The 21,895-nt window shown below is 38.6% G+C and overlaps 1 protein-coding gene across 1 annotated transcript in view; it reads left to right on the top strand.

The window, feature by feature from the left end:
- The window catches only part of CNTNAP5 (contactin associated protein family member 5), a 232,297-nt gene that overhangs the window by 156,055 nt on the left and 54,347 nt on the right, over positions 1-21,895 (top strand). The window contains exon 14 of the mRNA XM_068408092.1: positions 18,048-18,204. Coding sequence (XP_068264193.1) covers positions 18,048-18,204 — 157 coding nt within the window. The remainder of the gene's footprint in view (positions 1-18,047; positions 18,205-21,895) is intronic.

Below are 21,895 nucleotides of genomic sequence, written 5' to 3'. Positions count from 1 at the left end.
AAAGGCTTTTCTGTACATTAGCATTTGTTTAGCTCCCATTATCACCATGATTTCAAGCTCTCAGGTTTTATCCAGATGAAACTGTTTTGGTGTGTGACACAACTTTAGGGGCTGTTCCTCAGAGAGAGATCTTCATGACTGATTGCTAACATAATAGCAGAGGGTGGATTCTAGGACAAGTTGTCTTCTCCTGAAGTAGGCTCTGTTTCAGCTCTCTTTGGCTTTTTCTCTGGCTATGAAAAGTCAGTTTGGTCCATTTGTTTTGCCACTTTAATATCTATTGCTGAACTGGGGAAGGTCCTCCTGGCAATGAGCATTTTTCAGGTTCTGGTTTGGGTTCCTGTTTCCCAGAGCCTCTAGGTTCAAAGCAGTGCCAGCTTTCTAGGTCACTTCATTCCTAGTGCACATTTATGTTCTGGATTCAGACAAAGAGATTGTGTTGCATTTTGTTTACTGCCTCTGTGAGACTTGCTAGGGCCACCAGTCAATCTGCAGAACATTAGAAGTACCTACTTAATAGGGGCAGAATTTTATTTAGTGAATAATTACATCCTATTACTGCTGAAGTAATCACCTTAGGCACAACCAATGCCTCCAGAGGGAGGTATGTTCTTTCCAAAATGCCACTCTGGAAAATTCATTTTACTTTCATACAAAGCTCCAGAATCTGTCTGACCATATTGTACTACAGGTTGTCATGTTTTCAGAGGATGAAGTTTATGTTCCATGAAATATGCTATTGCCAAAATTAATAGGTAAATGAACAAAATGAAACAGACCATTAGAACCATTGTAATATCACAGTTGCTGGATTGTGGCACAAAAGCAGAAACTAATGGGTAAACATAATCATATTACAGTGGCAGGAGCTATCAATGTATAGTACACAACTGTGGTTACACAATGGAAAGCATTCGACCGTTATGAAATATGATTTAGCAGACAGGCCAGTTGTAGGTAATCTTTGTTAGAACAACACTTTCCTTGGCTAGTTTGTTTTAGCTGATGGAAAATGATAAATGGCAGCTATTTTTTTCCTATCCTACTGGAATTTCATTTCAATTTCACTTCCATAATTTTCATAATCCTTTTGTATATTATTCTAGACCACAACACTGAGATTTTTATGTTTGCAGAAATGTTTCTGATGCATGAACAGATAGTTCTTGAATATTCATGCAAATAGGAATTCAGCCAAAGGTCTTCAGAGTAAATGTTCAGTCTAACACCTTGAAGTCTTTTTGATGCCCTTGCCTTTTATTTCTGCTCTAAAACAACGCTTCATAATTTTAAGTGAACACTCAAACAATATCTAATCAAGATAAACAATTCATAGGCTGAACTGTGTTTGTATAACATGATTAAAAATCTTTGAATAGCTAAGATAATCATAACATTATATTAATGGACAGCTTGAGAGAAGCTACTACAATATCCAATGATTCAACTAAAAAAAGAAAAAACTTGAAGATATGCAGGATCAGTTCCATTGGATTCAGTGTATTTATACTGATTTAGGCAAGTAAGATGGTGGATTAACTCCTTAAATTCCACTTTAGTGTAAAACAAACCATAAAACACAGACACACTGTAAAAATTCAGATACGTAGAGAAGCTAACAAGTTCATCTATAGCTTGTTAATGCAGTATTTGCAATCAGAGTCTAAACACTTCAGCACTGATAGACTGAAAAAGCCAATACTGTGTTCCTATAACAGAATAGACAGGTATACCCTGCACAACTGAAGTAGAGGTGGGTGGAGAAGCATCTTTAAGTCTGGTTACTGGAGCAGTGCAATATAAATTAGAATACCGTCTCTGCCCATTTTTCAGAGCCAGGAAAGGGATTGATGCAGGAGCTTCTTCAGACCGCTGTGCCACTCAAGAGCTTACCCATGCAGAAGGACTTTTTCAGTGACTAACTAAAATAGATTCAGAACTGCTTTATTCTGCTAAAGTGGTTCGAAGTAGTTATAGCACAGGAGAGAGTTGGGTGCTCAACTGCTTAGCTTTTTCTCTCAGAAGTTTTCACTCCATGCATATGCAAAAAAAAAATCGGTTACTTTGGTCTTCACTGAGCAACATCTTTTGAGGGAATATGTAGTGGGGAATTGAGTCCTAGTAACTGGTTACAGGGAAGGCTGAAATGGTTCAGAGCTAGCCTGGGCAACAGCCAGCATTGCTAATTGCATCCTTGGATGGCAGGCCAACCAAGGGTTTCTATACACAGCAAAATAAAACTGTGTAGAAGTACCTGAGCTATTTTAGATCATGGAGTTCAATACATGTATTTTAACATACTTTTCAACAGCACATAAGTGTTTCCACTGAACAGTATGTGAATTTATATAGCTACTGCCACCTGATACATTAGTTGTACCTGAGTTTTGACTTGACACTAGTTTTTACTGGATAGACACACTTCATTGCTTTCACCCACAGAAAAAAAAACAAGCACAAACAACTGAGGTTGCAAATACAGAGGTAAAACTTGAAATGTTAGTCCTCAAAGTCCTGCTTCCATTTATCAAGAGAATGTTGTCTTACTGTAATACAATGTTACTTAATATGAGATATTGCTATGATGAATGTAACCCATGACAAAACAGTGAAAACATGAATGCACTAAATGCAGAATTAGGTGACTAGTTGAGTGATAATATATTGCCTAACCTAATGAAAAGACATTACCTTTAAATAATGGACCACATCATAGATTTAATTATCCCAAGGCAAGGTAGTAGGTGCTTCATGCAGACAAGGTCAATTACCTTATCCAGAAGACTCTGTTTGAAGTGTATTATGAATAATTCACAGACATAGAAATTAGCTTTGAAAAAGTGTCCCAGCTATAATGTCATGAAACCATTCAATTTCTTTTTTAATGTATTTAAGACAACACCCAAAGGACAATTATGGCTGCTTAACTGTAAGTCTATTTAAATGACAAGAAATGACAATTGTGTGGTCAAATTCCCATTAATGCATTATGCAGAGGGAACCATTGTCCTCAAGGCATAATGGTATCAGACCACAAGAAACTGATTTCAAACCTCATCTTGTAGTTTTAAATGCTGAATGAAATTTGATCAAAAGATTGATTCATTTATTAACCTTTCTCAATAGAGAAGACAGTTGTTGCTGTACTAGCTTTGTTTATTTTGTTTATTCAGAGCTTTTAGTTCTTTGGTTTTCTGGTGTGAAAACAAAGGTCCAGAGTGATTGACTAACTTGTATGGTTTTGGAGAATCTGAAAAACCCAAAGGTGGAACCAGAACATTTAATTTTCCATCTTTAATCAAAAGACCAGTCTTCTGCTATAAGCACTAAATTGCACTGTTTCTAAGACAGTATTGTTCCAATCTAGGACTATTTAACATTAGAGCTAAAATGATGACAGCAGCCATGGTAGTAGAATGCATACTCGCTTGACATATGGTGACCTTAGGTGTGAATTAGAAATGCAATAAACCTGTAAGTCTGGGGAATAACATGCTCAGCATATTTTGATTCCACAGGCAAAACAATAACCTTAGCTTTCTCTCTTTGACTTTGCAATAAGTGGTAACGGCCAGGGGAAATCCCTCGGGGTCTGCAGTTTTCTAAGATGCCTGGCAAGAAGATGGCTAATTCATCAGGTACCTCAATTTAAGTGTTGAAATGTAATAGTGACATTTCATGGCCTTTGAGTTTACCTGCTTTATTTGCTTGAAAGGGAGAGTTCAGCAGAATTTTAGAGGGTGCTATAGAACTGCATATCTAATGAGGCGTACAGCCAGCCTAGTCCTGTTTCCATTCACGTCAATGTCAAGAATCCCATTTAGTTCAGCAGGAGCAGGCCTGGGATCCCTGGCACTTTCAAAAGATGGTTTGAATAAAGGGGAATAAAAATTTGACACAATGTCTATTTATATAACAAACTGCTAAAATACATGATGGAGTAGGAAACCACCACAAAGATACAGGAAAGAAAACTTCCATTAAAGCAAACATACTGAAAAATAGAAAGCATGGGAGTTGAGTTTTTTAGTATTCTCCATCATCCGTCTTTTCTCCAAGGATCAATTCTCAAAAAAAAAGCTTAAGAATTCCCTTTCCTTCCCCTTCACACAGTCATTGGCCTCCACCCCAGTGGTTTCTGGGAGGACTTGATAAAGACTAATCTGAGACTAAGAGACTTGCTAGCTGATGTACTTATTTGCATGAATGAATGTGAACAGATGTTTACATAGTAGTGTTAACTAGGCCAGCTGTTTGTGAGTCATTTATGCATTTTATTTAAAAGTAAAGCTGTATGGTTAAAACCTTTACTCACAATGTGGAAGAGAAAAGAAACCCAAATTCAGACAAATAAGTTTCATCCTGTGTGAGGGGTTTGCTTCCTTTACGCACATCAGTTTTCTGTATCTCTGAATTTACAGCATAATACAGCAGCATCTTACCTGAATCTCTGGACATCTTCACCTTATCTTGACCAGTTGCATATGCGTGGAAGAACACTCACAGCACAGCGTCAACATTGCCAAATGTCATTAGTCTGAGGGCAAGGGAAGGAAAAAAAGCAATACTGAGATGAGGGGAGGAGGGGAAGGCTGTCACTTTTTTTTGCAAGATGTTGCATATTACTGATTTTTTCTGCAGTCTGTTCTATAATGAAGCATACATCAGGGTAATGTTTGCCTTTGCATTTGTTCTGCTCTTCAGATGTGAGAAAAAGCGTAATCCTTAGGAGTGTATTACAGCCATAAATGTGTAACTTACATTTATTAATTCCTTAATGTAAATCTGAGCAGAATGCAGGCATATATATAAAGAGAAGAGCTTGGAGGGAAGGGCTCTTGTGTATTTTTAGAAGGAGTTTGCCCCTCAGGGATTCCCATTTTGTCCAATCTAGGACTGGCTCTAAAATATGAGTCTTGGATCTGATCTTGTGCATTACTTCATTTCCTCTGACCCCTGGTCTCCTGGGTCTCCGTGTCTTGAAAAGAAAGCAGGCAAACGATGTAGAGAGTTAAATGAAGTGATTGATTCCAGTTACTTTTTGCGTAGCTGTTGGTGAACTCTAATGACATATGTTAATGTATACCTTGTCAACATCCTACGCTGGTCTTAGAGAGACTTACCTGCCTCAGTTGTATTGTTCCCATCCAAGCATCACTACATGAGAGAGATGCCTACATCTCTCCAAACCAGTAATAGACAGGATTTGTAATAGGTTATACTTGTCTTGAGGAAGGTACATTCAATTAAGGAGCCTTACTGTTGGATGGAAAGATGGAGATGTATGTGATGATCTTGTGGGATTTTGATTCAGAGCCTTCACAGAATCACAGAATGTTAGGGATTGGAAGGGACCTCGAAAGATCATCTAGTCCAATCGCCCTGCCGGAGCAGGATTGCCTAGACCATATCACACAGGAATGCGTCCAGGCGGGTTTTGAATGTCTCCAGAGAAGGAGACTCCACAACCTCTCTGGGCAGCCTGTTCCAGTGTTCGGTCACCCTCACCGTAAAGAAGTTTTTCCTCATATTTCTGTGGAACCTCCTGTGTTCCAGCTTGCACCCATTGCCCCTTGTCCTGTCAATGGATGTCACTGAGAAGAGCCTGGCTCCATCCTCATGACCCTTGCCCTTTACATATTTATAAACATTAATGAGGTCACCCCTCAGTCTCCTCTTCTCCAAGCTAAAGAGACCCAGCTCCCTCAGCCTCTCCTCATAAGGGAGATGTTCCACTCCCTTAATCATCTTTGTGGCTCTGCGCTGGACTCTCTCTAGCAGTTCCCTGTCCTTCTTGAACTGAGGGGCCCAGAACTGGACACAATATTCCAGATGCAGCCTCACCAGGGCAGAGTAGAGGAAAGAAAGGTTTGTCTTTTATCAGCTGTGATGAAAGTCCTATAGTAGAAAGTTACGTTGTGCATAAAGATCTTGATTCTTACTTCATGAAGCTTGTGGTTGATTGAATGGCTCTGACAGTGGTTCTTTCTCTCACCACTGAATACAGAAGGCACATAGATCTAACCATCTCAGTTAAGTGCTGAAAATTAGATGAAATGAACACAAGATTAATTACTCCGAAAATGAGGACTGTAACCTTGTTGACTGTATATTCCATGGGAAGAAATAAAATTAAAAGAAGTATTTGATATGCTCATTGCAGCCTATGTGATCCTCACAAGTGATGTGGCAGCTGGAGTTCTCTCAAGAGTCAAGAGCCGTGCTCCAGTGCTGCCAAGAAATCAATGACTGAGGCCAAGTCATCTAATGCTGGATTGGAATAAGATACCCAGATCTTGCCCAGAGGGCAGGAAGTGCTGTCTCTGACTGTTAAGCTTTGTGGCTGACTCTTTGATACTGAGCATATGCCAATGCATTTCCTAGAGCCGCTGAAGTGCCCAGCCCCACTCTGCAGTGTGTGTGTGTGTGCGTGTGGTGGGGGAAGGAGTCTGTGTCTCCACGTGGTTCTGTTCAGTGTTTGGAAAAAGAGGAAGGACTGGTGGCTTCTCATGGTTGCATGGCTGTCGTTCTTCTGCAGCCTCTGCCCATTCCAGTATTTGACACAGTGGTAAAGCAACGCTGAGTTCTTCCTTCTGCTCCAGGAGCAGAAAACTGTCTCCTGAACTGAATAATAATCTGTTAGTGACAGTAGAGCTACGGAGCATAGCTGAGCAGTTCATATTCTATCCGGTACAGTCTGTGCACGAATGTATATACACACCCATCTATATATACTTCTGTGTGCTACAGTTGTACAGAGAAATATACAGGAATCTGAGACCAATTAAATAGCAAAAACTAAATAGAAGATCTATTTGAAAGATGTAAACTCATTGCTAACGGGGTAAAGAAAAAATGAGCTGCAAATTGATTAAGCTGTTCCACAGAGAAGAAAGATTGTTGTCATCCTGACCTTTAAAGCTGGTCAGGATATATCAATAGGAGCATCTTCTGAGTACAGTATTCTATGAATTTTCTCATTTATATTCTCTTGTTTTTCTCCTTACGTGCTGGTTTGGAGCCAGTTCATTTGATGGTCTTGCCTATACATATGTTCTGCTACAGCTGCATTTTTCCAGAGTGCCCAATTTCACAGCACTCCAGCCTTCCTTAGGATGACAAATGATGCCCCTGCTGCTCTGACCAACAGAACTGTAATTGTAGCCTGAGACGGGGACAGCTGAATCAACGCCATGCTGCAGTTTGGGTATATCCTTAAGTTGGAACTTGACTGCATTTGTTTATTGTAGTCGAGTTTCCGATTCCACCACTTAAGGCTTTGACTGCTGATGTTAATTGTAACATTGAGGAAAGCAGAATTGCTCAGCAGTTGAAAGCCGTGTCAAATCAGCAGTTATTTATTTACCATTGCTCTGTAATGTGTTGTAACACATCAGACTATAAAGAAGTTTAATGAGTTGCAGTAACATTTGTAGCCTCTCGGAGATGCTGGGATGCAGTTCAATGAGGTTTTTTGATAAAGCGCTTAAAACTGAACTTTCTCCACTGCTGTGCTGGACGTTCAGATGGGTGCTGTTATGATCATAGTAAGTACAAATGAGTGCTGTCTTTTGCTGACTAACACGTTTTGGGAGCGAAAACCAAACAATCCAGTTCAACTTGCCCTGTGAGATTTCAGTTCAGTAGGGATGTGACAGAAGAGCAGGAGTGGCTAAGAGCATGGTTTTTACTCTGATGGTCCAAGCTGCCTTGATGGCTCAAAATTAGTATAAGACTCGGAAATGTGCCTGGATTATTCTCTAAACTCTTTTCTGGGTGCTGGTTTAATTTTTTGGTTGTTTACAATGCTTGTCTTTTAGAGTACAGCAAAGATACTGCATACTCTGCACAGGGACTTTTTCAGCTGTTTAGCATAAATTTAAATATACTGCTTTTTTGCCTTTTTTAAAAAAAAACAAAAAAAAAAACCAAAAAACTCTAGCTTTTCATATAAAACTGCATGAGGAATGATACTGAATTTCCCTCTTAATGAAGACGCTTATTTGCCCAATTAATTTTGCAGGGAACTTGAGATGTTCACATCTCATTTTCCAAAGGATTCTTTCCAAAACAGAAACACCATCCTAATAATATCTGAGAGTGCCACTGTCAGTTTTAAGAAAATCCCCTCATTTATTTAATTAGGGATTTCAGCTTCAAAGTGATTAACAATATGTTATTACCTCTTCTAATTTATGTTCTATTAAGACTGTTTTTCTATTTTTATTCTCATTCAGAAATTCAGCATATTTACTGATGATATTTTCTGATTTCTTTGAGATCAATCTAAGCTATGAAATTCAATAGTTATTATCAGGCACTTACAGGAATCAGTTAGTGGTTACACTTCAGAAAGGCACTCTGTGGAAATGACATTGTCCCAATGACTTTCTGATCAGATTCACTCCGTGTAAATAGATGTTATTCTCTAACTGTCAGCCATGCTGTATTAACCTGGGAGCTGAAAGACAAGGTGTGTTCTTGTTGCTTCATGAATCAATATTGTTAATAAAGAATCTCTATACCCAAATTTAGTTTTTATTATTCCTAGAAGCTGCCATTGCAAGTACAATGGGAACAAAATTAATCTGTCTTGTGGAGGGCTGTCAAATCAGAAGACAGTCCATTTCAGTCACTAGTGACTGTATTGGTACAAAGTGAGCTGGAGGGAAAAAAAAGTAATAATAAGGATACGTTTCTCATTATTAATGCTAGCAGTTAAAGCTGCATATACAGGAAACAGTTCTGTTGCGTAAGATAATTCCATTTTTACTCAGACACTTTTCAAAATAAAGTTGGGAGAGAAGAACTGTTATTAGTGTATGTAGTTTCTCCCAAAGGACCAAGCAAAGATTGCTTTCCACAGCATGTTTTTCTGTAACTTATCCAGTCTCCTATTAAATGTCCCAAATGTCCCCATTTTATCTATTTTCTTTTTCTAGTCTGTCAAATTTCATTTTGCTGTGGGCATGATCCAGCAAACCTTCCATGGGTTCCTGAAGAATTGGATTAAACCTTGTATTAATTCCACTTGACTTTACTCGAATTGACTTGTGTCCATAAATTTGAGCAACCTGCTCTGAGTTATGTTCTGGCTTACACACTACCATTAGGCCAGGCTGTATACCTGGGTTTTTGTGGACTTTCCTGATGAAGGGCTCAGGCTGGTAGGCAGGTAAGAGTACAAGAGCCTGGGAGCTGTGCAGAGCTGGGGGCTTTGCTCCACTGTTGCACCACATTGAGTGCACAAGGTGCAAAGTGCTGCAGGTAGGGTCCATCTGTTACTCTTCATCTATGCCCTATCTCAAGAGCTTGAGCTGTCACGATGGATCTTTCAAAAGTAAATGGATCAAATATATAATTAATTTTCCTTTTTCACCCCCTTTAAAAATAGATCCTTCAGGCCTTTATTTCAGTTGCTGCATACCTGCAGATGGTGCTTTTACCTGTCGCAGTGACAGCCACAGAGTTTGTCTAAGGAATTCTTTACAACTCAAATCTGCTTTAGAAGAGCTTGAAGTGGGGGGCTGGACTAGATGGTTTCCAGAGGTCCCCTCCAGCCTCAACCATTCTGTCCTCCTGTGAACAGCCTGATGCTCAGTGAGTGCAAATCAGCAGACTACCCTGATTTTGCTGGAGCCAGATGCGTTTATACCAGTTGCTGGATCTGGCCTTTTTTATCCCTGGAAAATAATAGTGAATGAATGAGCTGCAAAGTGTTTCTTCCTGGCAGTCTTTCGTGGGACAGTTACTCATAATGTAGTTTTTACAGTTCTGTAACATCTGTTGTCTCACTTCAACATTTCCATTAATGATAGTTGAATATTAAGTTTTCTTGTGGTGAAATGATTGATTTACTGTTTGATGCACCATTCACAGTCTTTGATGCTTCAACTGTTCCCCTCTGTCCTCTGTGATATTATTTCTAGGGTCTGAAATTCCTTTCCTCTATGAAAACTTAAATAGCATGTAGTAACAAAAACTTCTATGATAAACTACTTCTCTCACTTTACAGTAGTTTATAAAGGTGCATTAGTTCAGTAGTCTCTCATTACCCTGTATCCCTTTCACATCTGTTATAAAACACTTCAAAAAGAAAACTCACTTGTCTCTTTCATGCTTTCCTCCAGTCTGTGTGGTATATGGTGATCTAAAACCAGGCCACCTCAACCGGTGAGCTCATAAGGTAACATGGGTAAGACTTCAGTAGGATGTTGAGAGACTGGGCTGTATTAGTAGCTGCATACAGGGTGGCTGCAAATGTCACTCCTGTTGTCTTCCTCAGGCGCTAGAGAGCCACTGAGGAGCACAGGTCTGCTGCAGATGCAGAGAGCCCCAAGTCTTAATCATGTGTGATCCTTCCATGGCATTTTCACAAGAACTGGAATGACATGATCTGGTTTATCTTCTGTTTATTAATCCATTAATTCAGCACTTGTTACTATTTACTCTCACTAACTATTTTTATACTTATGTGAAAGAACTGTTTAAGAATGAAAGACCATTGTCCTGGGCACTGTATTGAGCCACCACAGGAGATGGCATACCAGTGGAAATGCATGAGATGATACTGGTGAAAGAGGATGAGAATGAACACATAGGAGCTGAATGAGCAGTGTGAGGTCAACAAATGATGGCATCATCGTATTGCTGTTATACCTATGACATAGAAAAAAATATCCAGACATCTACTGAGCAGGACTTGCTCCTCTGGACAGACAGGGTCATGCTGGAGCCCACTGGCTTATCCATGGTCATTGTTCTCTTGCAATTGAATCCAGGCCACTGATGGGTTTCTGATCCCAGCACAGACTAAGGGTGTGGCAGGACATAAATCAATGTCATAGGCCTATCTGTTGAGGCAATGCAGGGCTTGTTTATCTGAATTTACCTGGAGGAATTAGGCTAAACAGAGAAAATGGGAAAGGAAAAGGGGAATGAGGAAGAGGAAAAGGAGTTGAAAGCAAGAGGGACAGGTTTGAAGTGAAGCTGAGCTGGAATACAGGAAATAAAGGAAACAAGATATTTTTTTGTTTGAGCAGGGTAGGATATCCAGTCCATCTTCAGTGAAACTCCTGCGGATTCAAAGCTGATATTTTCTCTGTTTTGTCATTTGTCCCTAAAAGCTGTAATCGTATCTGCATTTTTGTTTTTGGTTTGTTGTTGCTTTTTCTTCCTAACCTGCATGCCTTCAGCTGTTCCCATAGTTCCTGTTGCTGGCTGGAGTCCCACTGTCATCTTTCAGGAAACTTGTCACTTGGCCAGAAATTTATTGAGAAAACAACCCAGCCTGAGCTGGCAGAGGAGAATGAAAGTACCCATAATATTTTCAGCCTTCTTTGGCCTTCAGCAGAGACATTCATGAGGCATAAAGTTTTAGTTTGGATGTAGATTTAATCTTCCTCAGCATATAAGTGTTTGGGTCTGAAATCCTTATGCCTATCCTCAGATCTGTCTCTCAAAGGGCTGATGATGATTTTGCTCTTACAGAAGCGCTGTTAGTGTGTGATGGCACAACTCTGTCATTGCAGCTCAGCAGTTCTGCTCATTAGCCTCCTGTTAAATCTAGAAGAAGCAAAGGTCCATGTTTATTTACCTTTCTGCCCATTCTCATCTGTGAGAGTATCTTAACAACTCCAGGAAGAACAAAGCACACTATGATAACAGCTGCTCCAGAGGGAGATGCAGTTTCTCTACTTAAGAGAAAGAGATGCAGACAAATGGTGCTGCATTTTTTTTTTTTAAGCAATTACTTCAGGCTGGAACTCTGTATGAAAGCAGTACACCTTGGCAGCAAAGCTGAATAATGAGAAAGAAAATGTCAGCAAAGTACATTTCTTTCCCTTTTTCCTAACCACTCTTAACAAAATAATTTTGAAATGAAGGACAGATTTTGTGACTAGATAACATTTGCCCAAGAAGTAAGTTCACTGGCATTAACAGGACTACTTCACTTTGGGATAGCTGCTCTGAATAAGGGTTACAGGATCTGACCAGAAATCAAAACCAAATTCAGTGTGAATCTTAATACCACTGGCCAGCACCATTGCAGTAGCAGGGTGGTGTCTATTTTGCTGCAGTGTCTGACCAGCTGTGATTTCCAACGCAGTCGTGTTTGTCATCTCTGAAAATCAGGGCAGTGGTTTGTGGGTTACAGTTTTAAGAAAGAAAAAGGACAATAAAACTGAATTGCTCAGTTGCTGTGGGGAAGGTTTTGAAGGGAAGAAGTGTTAGACAGTCGTTATGGCTGTACTGAAAGGAGAAGAGCCAGGCATAAACCAGGTGTGTGTCCACATGGAAGCAGAGCAGTATGGTACAAAAACAGCTGGATGACTTGGTGGCTCACTCAGTGAATAATGTTCAAAGGAATAATGTCATTGGGAATTCGCATTTTTTCCCTGGTTCATATTGCATATATTAATTTTTTCCAAGATAACCCGATCTTGAGTTAAAAACAGGGGTTGGTTTGTGAAGTGCAGAGAGCCTGCCACCTCGGAGTGCGGGTGTTGCTTCCCTCTGGCTAGAGCAAAGCCATGAGACCCTCACTGGGGGCTGTAAACCAAAGAGCAACTTAAATCTCAGCATCAACTTCAAAGAAGGGGCAGCACATACTGGTTAATGCAGCACAGCCTGAGTTCACCCTGCTTTGTGTTACTAGTGTATTCTCTCAGAGGTGTGAGCTGTTGTTTAAACCAATACAGATTCCAAGTCATTAATACCACAGACCTCTTTGCTGAACAGCCTCTAAGAATATATTAATTCTGTGTTATCCAGTAAATACAGAGTATTTCTCCAATTTGGCCATAATTTTGTCTAGAATTATTATAAACACTTTGATTTATTAAAAAGTGTATTTTTTTTCCTGTTGGAAAGGCCAAAGGGGAAGAATTTGGTTTTACTTCAGTTTAATGTTTAGAATTCTGATTTTAAAAGCTAGAAAAATGTTGCGATGGAAAAAAATCAAGCATGGGAAAACAAGACCTTGGTAAACTCTTACAAAAAAATATTGAGTCATGGTTTTCACTCGTTCTCACTCTCTTACCCTGTTTCTCCTTTTTTTGAAAAGCCTTTTTAAAAATGGATTAGATGAGATCATAATTTCTACTCTGGATTGGCCTCTGGATGCGGTTACTTAGGTTGAAATTGCCTCATGCACATGTATGTGTGTGTGTATATATATATATATATATAAAAGACTGCTTGTTTCACATAATGTTCAATGTGTCAGGTGGGCCATTTGCAGGATTTGATATTGCTGAAGTGGTTAGTGCAAACAGATATTGCGGTAGCAAAGAATGGCTTTGATTGCTTTATGTAATTCTGCAATCAATATTTTCCAAGTTTTCACTATCTCTTGATATGTGAATCTTTCCTTTTAAGAGAAAACAGCACAGATGATATAAATTAATCTACATTTTCATCAGTGAGGTGTATAGATGTAGTATTTAACAAATTCAGTTCTGCTTAACTCAGTTTGATTTTGGAGAAAAAACTGAACATGAAGACTGGCAAGAGAATGTTGTTTCAATGCAATATGGTTTTCAGTGTTTCAACAGACAGATGCAAATAAATTGAGTTGCTTTGTTTGTGGAAAAGACCTTTAACTGACCTGTTTCTGTAACTTGGGTCCCCCAAAAGCCTTACCTGTGCTAGGGCTATGTAATTACTGGGTCAGACCTTAGATTTATGGAACACAAGAGTTTAACAAGGAATCCAGTTTATCTGTTATATTTCCATCATTAGATTTTTTTTTTGTTGCAATAACAAGAACCACCTGGCAAATGATACAGACAAATCTTGACAAATATTTTAAATATAATAGTGTTAAAAAAGCATAGCTTTGTTTTAACTCATGTATAAGCATAAAAGCAAATGCTAAGACTTTCTGCCTGTATAAAGGTAAACTGAGTCCAGTTGCTTGGAATTTATATACATAGTAATTTAGTCCTAAATGCTGTTGGAATATGCTGTTTCTCCCCCTCCTCCAGCTTCTGAGTGCCTATACAAATAATTTTTGAAAAAATTCTCTGCCATTTAAAACACGAGCAAGCCTAAAACCTTTAAAAATAACTTGTATTACTAGCTATGTCAATGCCTTCCAATACAGAAAATGAGACAACTGTCAGTATAAGGGATATTTAAGAGGAAAGAAATTCTCTTGTAAGCTGGTAGAGGGACACTGAATATGTGTTCAGCCACTCTTGTCACTAGAAGAGCCAGATACGCATTGCAGGTGAATTTGATCTCAATCTGCATCTCCTTCCAAGGATCATTGGAAACAACCTCCATATTTTTGCTGTTCTCTTCACAGTCCTCAGCCTCTGTGCTTGTGAACTGTACAGTCTGTGCCAGCCTTGCTTCCGCTGAAACAGATTTCATACAGAGAACTAACAATGAACAGTTTAGTTAAGCGCATTGATAGAGCAGGTGCTGGAGATCTGCTGAAGAACTGACATCTGAAAGAAGCTTACTCTCTGTGCCTTGCTGGATGGAGAAAAACTGAGTTCTTGTCCATGTGTTTCAGTATTGTGTATGTCAGGGTTTCCGAAGTCTTGCTTGGCTATTCAGATACATACACGCAGTAGCTGTTGAATAGACCAGTAGACCACAAAGGACCAGCCTCTGGAGACAGGTAGAGGGAAACATCAAGATGATCAATTGAAGATGAGACCCCTTATTCTTTCCTTTCGTAAGACCTGTGCCAACCTTACTTTCTGCAGCCTGTGCCTGGCAGTGTGAATGAGGAGCAGTACTTGGTTTGATACAAAATAGTGTCTGCCTGCTCAGTTCTTTTATTCAATACCATATTAAATTATGGTAAAAACAGTTATGTAAATATCACAGCTGTTTGTAGAGTCTTCCAGACAGCATCATCACAAAAAGGGTTATTGTCCTCTGCAGGAAATAAAAATTTTTTGCCTTTTTTGAGGATTTTGTTATCAAAATTAAAACCTTGCAAAGGCAGCTTGAGCAGTATAAGAAGAAATCACTTGAAAGAAACTGGTCTCTGTTCTTTTACTGGTGAATTCAGTCACTTGGGGCTTTTTTTGCTTTCCTTGGTTTGGGATTTTTTTCACACATATACTCCTTCAGAACCATAGTATGGAGTTCAAAGATAACCTTAATGAATTTATTATTGTAGATTTTTTTTTCAGTTCCAAATAGAAAAAATACATGGAAAATAATACTTTTATTTGTGCAGTAGGCTTTTGACTACCTTTTTGACTAAATAACATGTTACTAGGTACAATGTAAGCACAGAATGAAGAATTAGTAGTGCTTCTTACTAAATGGACTTTTTAGCTTAGAAATTTTAAAGTGGAATTCTGTGACCTATGTAACCATTAGTTTATGGAACCATGTTAACTGCTTGATTAATGTCATTGACTTAGTCTGTGGCTTCACCACAGAAAGGAAATTAATTCATTTTGAGGTAGTGGAGAATTGCTAATGCTTTGAAAAAATGATAATACCATGATTACAGCAGTGAAGATATTGCAAAAAATGTACAGGGTTAGAAGAAAGAATCTTAATCAACACCTGTTGGCCAAACTCAATCTCAATGCAATGAACCCTCCAGCTCTACCAAGGTATAACAGTGTAAACTTTCTGAAAAGAACTGAGGGATAGATTGATTGGCATTGCTAGTGAAATATTGCGTTACTTCAGCATTACAGGTAGATAACATACAATATATTTTTCAGTAATTCCTAAACACTTTGGACGTTGCTGAAGTACCTTAGATTTAAGAGCTTTGCCGAATACCTCTGTGATTTCTCATGTGTTAAAAATTAAGCATGTGGAAAAGTTTTGAAGAATCGGGGCATAATTTTCTTTAATACTACAATTGCTTTCTAAGGGACTAGTTAGGGAGAAAAATTTACTCATCTTGAGTAAAGAGTGGCAGAACTCTGCCTAATAAATAGAATTTTTGAAAAGACACTGTTTTTTTATAGTCTGTTCCCTTGACAATCTAAGATTGTTCCTTATAATGTTGAATGCTCTATTTTTTAGCACTATATTTAATTTAGTTGTAAATTACTCAAACTGTGGTGCTTCTACCAGTTTCCCAGTCTATATCATAATTCTGAATGTGTATGTGTTTGCTTAGTATTGCTCAATAAAATAAATAACAACAGATCTGAAAAAGACATCAGAAAGCTACTCCTTAATTCCTGTGAATGATTGCTTATTTCACTGTTGTGTTTAAGTATATAATGATTTCTGCCAAAAGAATCTGACACAGGTTGAATTTGATTAATGAATATCATTATTTGCTGATGGCCTGAAGGATTTATCTTTATCTAAATATTTTTTCCAGAATGGGCACTTTTAAAATTAGGTTAAGCATTTCTGTATATCTATTTCAACTCCTAGAGAAATCACCCTTTTATTCAATTAACATTACTATTCCAAGCTTTACCAAGTAATTCTCCAATAATATAGTATAGACCTGTTTCACTGGCTGCAGCAATCAACTTCTGCAAGAAAATCAGCTGAAAAGAAAGAAAACATAGATTTGTTGACAATAATATGAGAACTAAAATGAGCATGCACATTTTTGTAAGATGAATCCTTAGATATTCTGGCATTGTGTTTTTCTAATGAGTACCACTGGGTATTGGTCGAACTCTTCATGTCTTAATTGTTGGTATCATGAGAATGGAGTTACTCTTCTATTTTTATTTTCCTTTTTTCATTAATTTACAGTTCAGCAGTCTAAGCTTAGAAGGAAAATAAATATGAATTAATTTTGCCAAGTGATTCTAAAACTCATTTTAATTAGTCCCTTACACACTTCAGTTAACCTTGATTGCATTTCATATTTTAGACTTTCTTGCTTTGTATAATGAGGAATACTCCCTAATAATGTTGGTAAAGCAGAAGAATAAATTGATACATTTTTCTACATCAGCAGTGCGGTTTATTTTTCCAAGCTCCCTTGATCAAAAAGTCTCGATATGTCAATTTTGCTAAATTTTGCTACCTACCTGTATGTGTAACTGATTACATTTCTTGATTTAAGGATTATGAAGTCAATGAAAAAGTTATCTGAGCTGGAAAACAAAGTCAATCTTAGCAAAATGTTAATCCGTGGATTTCATTACATCTGAATCTGCTTACTGTATCTGACTATTAATATTTAATGCTTGATGTATAACGGATTATGAAAATTAAACAAAAACTAGCTTCGTTTATATAAATACATAGATCTTAGAGCTCAGGTATATAGAAAATAACTTCACAGAGACAAATTAATTCCCAAATAGGGAAATCTTTTTTCCCACTTATCTCCTACCTGAATCCTTAATCTAGGATGTTTTAATGTCTTATGGAGCTTTGCATTTGCAAATTACACCCTTGGAGAGCACATTAAAATCCCTAGTCCTGTTCCCTTAGAAATTGATACAAATTTTGGTCTTAGTTTTGAGAGGAACTGTATTAAGCCCACAGTAACAGGTCAGTTTGTGTGTTATTTCTGAAGATTTTTGCTCTTTATACATGAGTCTTAAGGTAAATCCTGCTCTAAGAGCTAGTTTCCATCATAACGAGTAGACTCTGCAAGAGGTCCTTGGCCAATGCTGGGTGGTTCAAGGCAGCAGTGTGAGTCATGACAGGAGAAGTATTTTCAAACTCCTTCAGTGATCAGATCTCTCCCCTCTAGTGTCACACAAAAACACTGGATACCGCTGATGCAGACAGTGGTGTTGGGTTCGCATGTCAAAAGTCTTTGCAGCTGAAATGTGCCAAGGTTCTCATGGGTGATTGGCACATGAGCCCTATGGGGAAAACATCTGCTCCTCAGACTGAACAGGATTACCACAGAGCTGTTGCTTTCTCAATGTGTATTCCATAAAAAAGAACTTCAGCAAAGTTTATGGTTTGTTACTTTGTCAGTAGTTCTCATCTTTTCTTTCAGTATTATTTAACATGTCCACCTCCATTCTCTTTTTCATTCTCAGGAGAATCCAATTTGCTTATCAAGTTCTTTTTCTCTCTCTTTTTCTCTTTTCTCTTTTTTTGCCCTCTCTTTCCCTTTCATCCAGATGGAATGCCATTTGCTTGGTGGGTTGGCCGTGCCAATGAAAAGCATCTTTACTGGGGAGGATCTCTTCCGGGTATTCAACAGTGTGCATGTGGACTGGAAGAAAGTTGTCTGGATATGAGATATTTTTGCAACTGTGACGCAGATAGAGAAGAATGGTAATAATTTTAATGTGTATAGTAGTGTCTGTGTGAGAGCTGGGGATAGGAAATAGGGCAAAAAGGCTCAAATCTTTTCCTGATTCACAGCTTGGGAAGCTTGAATGGCTTGAGTATGGTCAAATGAGAATGAAAGTCAAACTAGAATTTAGACTTCTGATTTCATCTTAAATTTCTTATTTGAACCAAAGACAAGATATCTGGGTAAAGCTGGTTGCTGGCATGAGCTGTCTTAAAAAAAAAAAATCTTTGTTGTTGAATGCTAAATCCAGTCATTTTATTTGTTTAAAAATTGATTCAATTGGAGCATTGCATTAATAAAGGCTCTAGGAGGTTGGCACATGGGTATACATCAGAGCAGAAAATTCAGGTATAGACAGCTGAAGAACAAGAAATCTGTCCTATCAGAGAGACTCGTATTTTTCTTATGAAACGGTATATCTGATGTGCCTTAATTTTCTTTTAGGTTGGGTCCCAAGCTTTTTAAAGTCAATGGAAAGAATTCCTTTGACTTCTTTAGGTTTTGGTCCGGTTTCCATAGGAGGTTTTAGACTTACAGCATGAACGTTCAAAGCCTTCCTCGGGTTCAGACCTTTGTTGTGCCTTGATGCTGCATGAATTTGCGAAGGCCACCTCACAACCTTCTCCCATTCTCTGCATCTTCAGAGACTCTCCAGCAGCTGAGAGCTAGTTGGTGAACTTTCCAATTAATTCCATGCTTGTGTTGGAGGAGACAGAAATGCCAGATGAGTGTTGTTGAAAGTACGGTTTGAAACACTGTGAAAATACATGTGAAAACACTGCTTCACACTCGCTCCCTTCTGGATCACTCACTGATATGAGCTGCTGCCCTTTCTCTAAAAAATGATATTTTAACCTTGAGTAGTTCAGAAATTACAGATAATGAAAGCAGACAAGAAATGTCTTGCTGCAATAGGCTACTGTGTTTGAAACAGTGTCTGAATTATCCCTGTGAAACCTTCACTTAAAAGAGAATGAGCAGAAAGGTACTGTGAGGGGTCTTGGAAAAAAAATAATTCAGAAATGATTTGTCAATGTACGTGTTGGGCTTTTTTGGTTGCTTAGTTTCCAGACTGTGATTATTTGCTGGGACCCTTTTATCCCTGGGGTCACTATTCATTTTCAAAAATCATAGCTGTAAGGGGATTTCTTTGGGAAGATCTCTATGTAAATGTTCGTTTATGAATGTGATTTGTATAGAAAGGCCTAGCTGTGCATATTAATCTATCTTTTCTTTAATGTTTGATTATCAGAAGCACTTTGGTGAGGTTTGCACATGAGCATCAAAAGCATCTGATTTTGCTGGTGCTTGGCTCTGTTCATAATCCACATTTCACTTTTCGGTGAGCTGCTACTCAATCAGAGCAGGGTGTGTTACGCTGGCAGACCATTGGGGTTGTAGTCTGAGATTGCAGGACAACGCATCACTGGATTGTACAAACCAATGCAAGTTGAAAGTTAAATGCAGTTTTATAACATTTCAGTTGAGTCTCCTAAGGAAATGGGACCTAAGCAAGTTATGCTGTGGGTGTTTATCTCCATTTGCCCCCTTACACCAAATGATTTTGAACAAGCAGACACATTTCAAAGATCTTTAACAGGGAAGGAGAAATCTCAAAAGTATTAGAAATTACACATTCTATGAAAATTTATGCCAGACTGAGGAGAAAAAGCCAATTAGAACCCACAAGAAGGAAGTTGAGGAAGCTTACACTTCTATTAGATTTTGGAAAAACCCTCATGGAAGAGAGATGTCAGAAATCATGCTTCATTAGCTTGGCAGCTCACAGAGCTACTTGCTTCTCCTAATTTCATTATAATAACAGGATATGCCTAGACGTTTCCTCAGCTAAACTGCCTGCTGTTTGTTGGTTTGGGTGTTCAGGTGTTCTGTTTTGATTTTCAATCCATTTGAAATTTGGAGTTTGGTGGTATTCTAAATTGCAGGTTGCCTTTTTAAAAGCTAAAAAACCCCTGACCTTTACAAAGAGTTTCTAAACATAAGAAATTTCACGCTTCTTGAAGATTACTTTTGTGTTTCTCTGCTAGAACACTGACCCCCTGATATATAATGAGCATTTGAATCTGAAACCTGCTGAGATCTGAACTGTGACTTTAACCTGCTATACATTTTATTGGAAGGAGCAAGACAGCAGTAGATGCATTTATTTGCCTTAGCGTGAAATAAAATGGGTGCTGCAGAGTGGAAAACAAGAAAATCATTTTCTCTCCTTTTAGATAAATCAGGCTGCTCAATGCAGCTCTGAGGTAGGAACTCACCAGAATAGCTGGAGTGTCATTCTGAAGAGGAGACAGGCTTAGGATTTTGCTTTGATTTGGTTTCCCTAGGCTAAGTCTTGGGTGCAGAAGGAGCTACTACTTTCTTAGAGCAGAAAAAAAAAAAAACAGAAACCAAGAGAATACAGAGCAGAAAAAAAGTTCTGAACCAGGTGTTTGGCAGAACACAGTATGCACCTCTAGGCATGCTGACTTTTAAATAATATCCAAGTGGACACCTGAGCCAGTTACTACCTCTGGGCTCTTACTTGACATGACACCAGGTTAGTCCCCCTGGAGTTATTCTGGCCAGATGAACAGGAATATAATTGGTTGCATGCTATATGGGGAAGGCTTTTATATTTTTCACCTTTCTTTTTATTAAAGCATTCTAGTGAAAAGTATCTTTTCCATCCAGCTCCTCACCATACTTCCAAACTCTGCAGTATGATGACAGCTAATCCTGTCACTGCAGAATAGTGGAGCATCTTCATGATATTTGCTGGAGAATGGGAGAAGACCTCTGCTGAGGGAGCAGAGGCACAAGTTGTCACCCAAGCAAGGGATCTGGAAAGGTGTTAAATGCGACTTGACTGTAGTTTATGCATGCCTCCAAAAAAGACAGATTCGTGACTTTTGAAAGCTCTTGCTAGTGGATGGGAACATTCATAGAAACCCAGTGGCTGCAAGCTGAAGCTAAATCTAGTCCAGAAAATGTTTTCTTTCTTTCTCTTCCCCTTCCCCAACACTGAGAATAGTTAACTGTTGGGACAAGATATGTATACATGAGATGGATTTGCCATAGCTTCAAGCACTTACCTTCAAAGTGATTGTCTTTCAAAAAATATGGCCTGTTTCAAACAGGAGATGCATTCTTAATGCAGGCATTATTGGGGAAAGGTGTTAAACTGATCTAAATAATAAAGCATTTCTGAAATGCAGACAGGGTTGTGTTATCTTCAGTCTGTTATAGAGAACCTTTGAATCCTTAAATACCTCTCCCAGGTTGTCTTTCATCTCAAGCAAAATCTTCTTGCCTTGGCAATGAAAGTCTTGCTGCTCACCAGTCCTTTCATTTAAATGGGAGGAACCTCTTTCATGCCACAGTGGCACATGACTGTCCTGAAGTCCATTTGCTACTTTGGTGTCTCTGTCTGGAATCCATTTTCCACTCCAAATGCAAAAACTTGATGGAAGCCAGTCATCAAACGTATTTCTTACTGACTGCATTTGCCTGGAAACCTTATGAACTTGGAGAACTTTACAGTTTTTTATTTTGTAGAGAAAGAACAGCATCTTTGGAAGTCATTTGGTACAGGAAGTTCAGGCATCTCCACAGAGTGTGGTGGACGGTGTTGTTTCTAACCAATAGCTGATTGGCCATCTTTTATTT

Source organism: Nyctibius grandis, chromosome 9 (genome assembly GCF_013368605.1).
Source record: "Nyctibius grandis isolate bNycGra1 chromosome 9, bNycGra1.pri, whole genome shotgun sequence".
Lineage (NCBI taxonomy): Eukaryota > Metazoa > Chordata > Aves > Nyctibiiformes > Nyctibiidae > Nyctibius > Nyctibius grandis.
The sequence above is the reverse complement of the archived record's forward strand: the minus strand, read 5'-3'. Positions and strand labels throughout refer to the sequence as shown.